Genomic DNA, 433 nt, shown 5'->3' on the forward strand with positions numbered 1-433 from the left:
GACAGCAGAAGCAGCAACAGCAGCAGCGACAGCAGAAGCAGCAACAGCAGCAGGCGCAGCATGCCTGGCCTCTGTAGGGACGCCTGCAGCCCATGGTGGCCGAGAACCAACAACCGCTGCAGCAGCAGCAGCAGCAGCAGCAGCAGCAGCAGGTGCAGCAGAAGGATTTGCAGCAGCTGCAAGCACGAGCAACAGGCAAACCAACCTTCTCTTTTTTCAACGCAGACAGGAACAGCAGCAGCAGCAGCAACAGCAGCAGCAGCAGTCCCAGTACTACGCTGAGCAGCAACAGCAGCGGGGGCAACAGCACCTGCAGCAGCAACAGCACACGCAGCAGCAGCAGCAGCAGCAGCAGCAGCAGCTGCAGCAGCAGCAGCAGCAGGGGTCTGAGTCATGTCGTGTTGCTAGACCATGCACCTGCCCCTTATAGAAT

General features: G+C 59.8%; 1 protein-coding gene across 1 annotated transcript in view; it reads left to right on the top strand.

The window, feature by feature from the left end:
* The window catches only part of EMH_0011590 (uncharacterized protein), a gene marked incomplete at both ends in the record, with an annotated part of 7,928 nt that overhangs the window by 4,527 nt on the left and 2,968 nt on the right, over window positions 1-433 (top strand). The window contains 2 exons of the mRNA XM_013499329.1: window positions 1-73; window positions 226-395. Coding sequence (XP_013354783.1) covers window positions 1-73; window positions 226-395 — 243 coding nt within the window. The remainder of the gene's footprint in view (window positions 74-225; window positions 396-433) is intronic.

The sequence above is a fragment of the Eimeria mitis genome, genomic scaffold (genome assembly GCF_000499745.2).
Source record: "Eimeria mitis Houghton genomic scaffold, Emh_scaff422, whole genome shotgun sequence".
Taxonomy (NCBI): Eukaryota; Apicomplexa; class Conoidasida; order Eucoccidiorida; family Eimeriidae; genus Eimeria; species Eimeria mitis.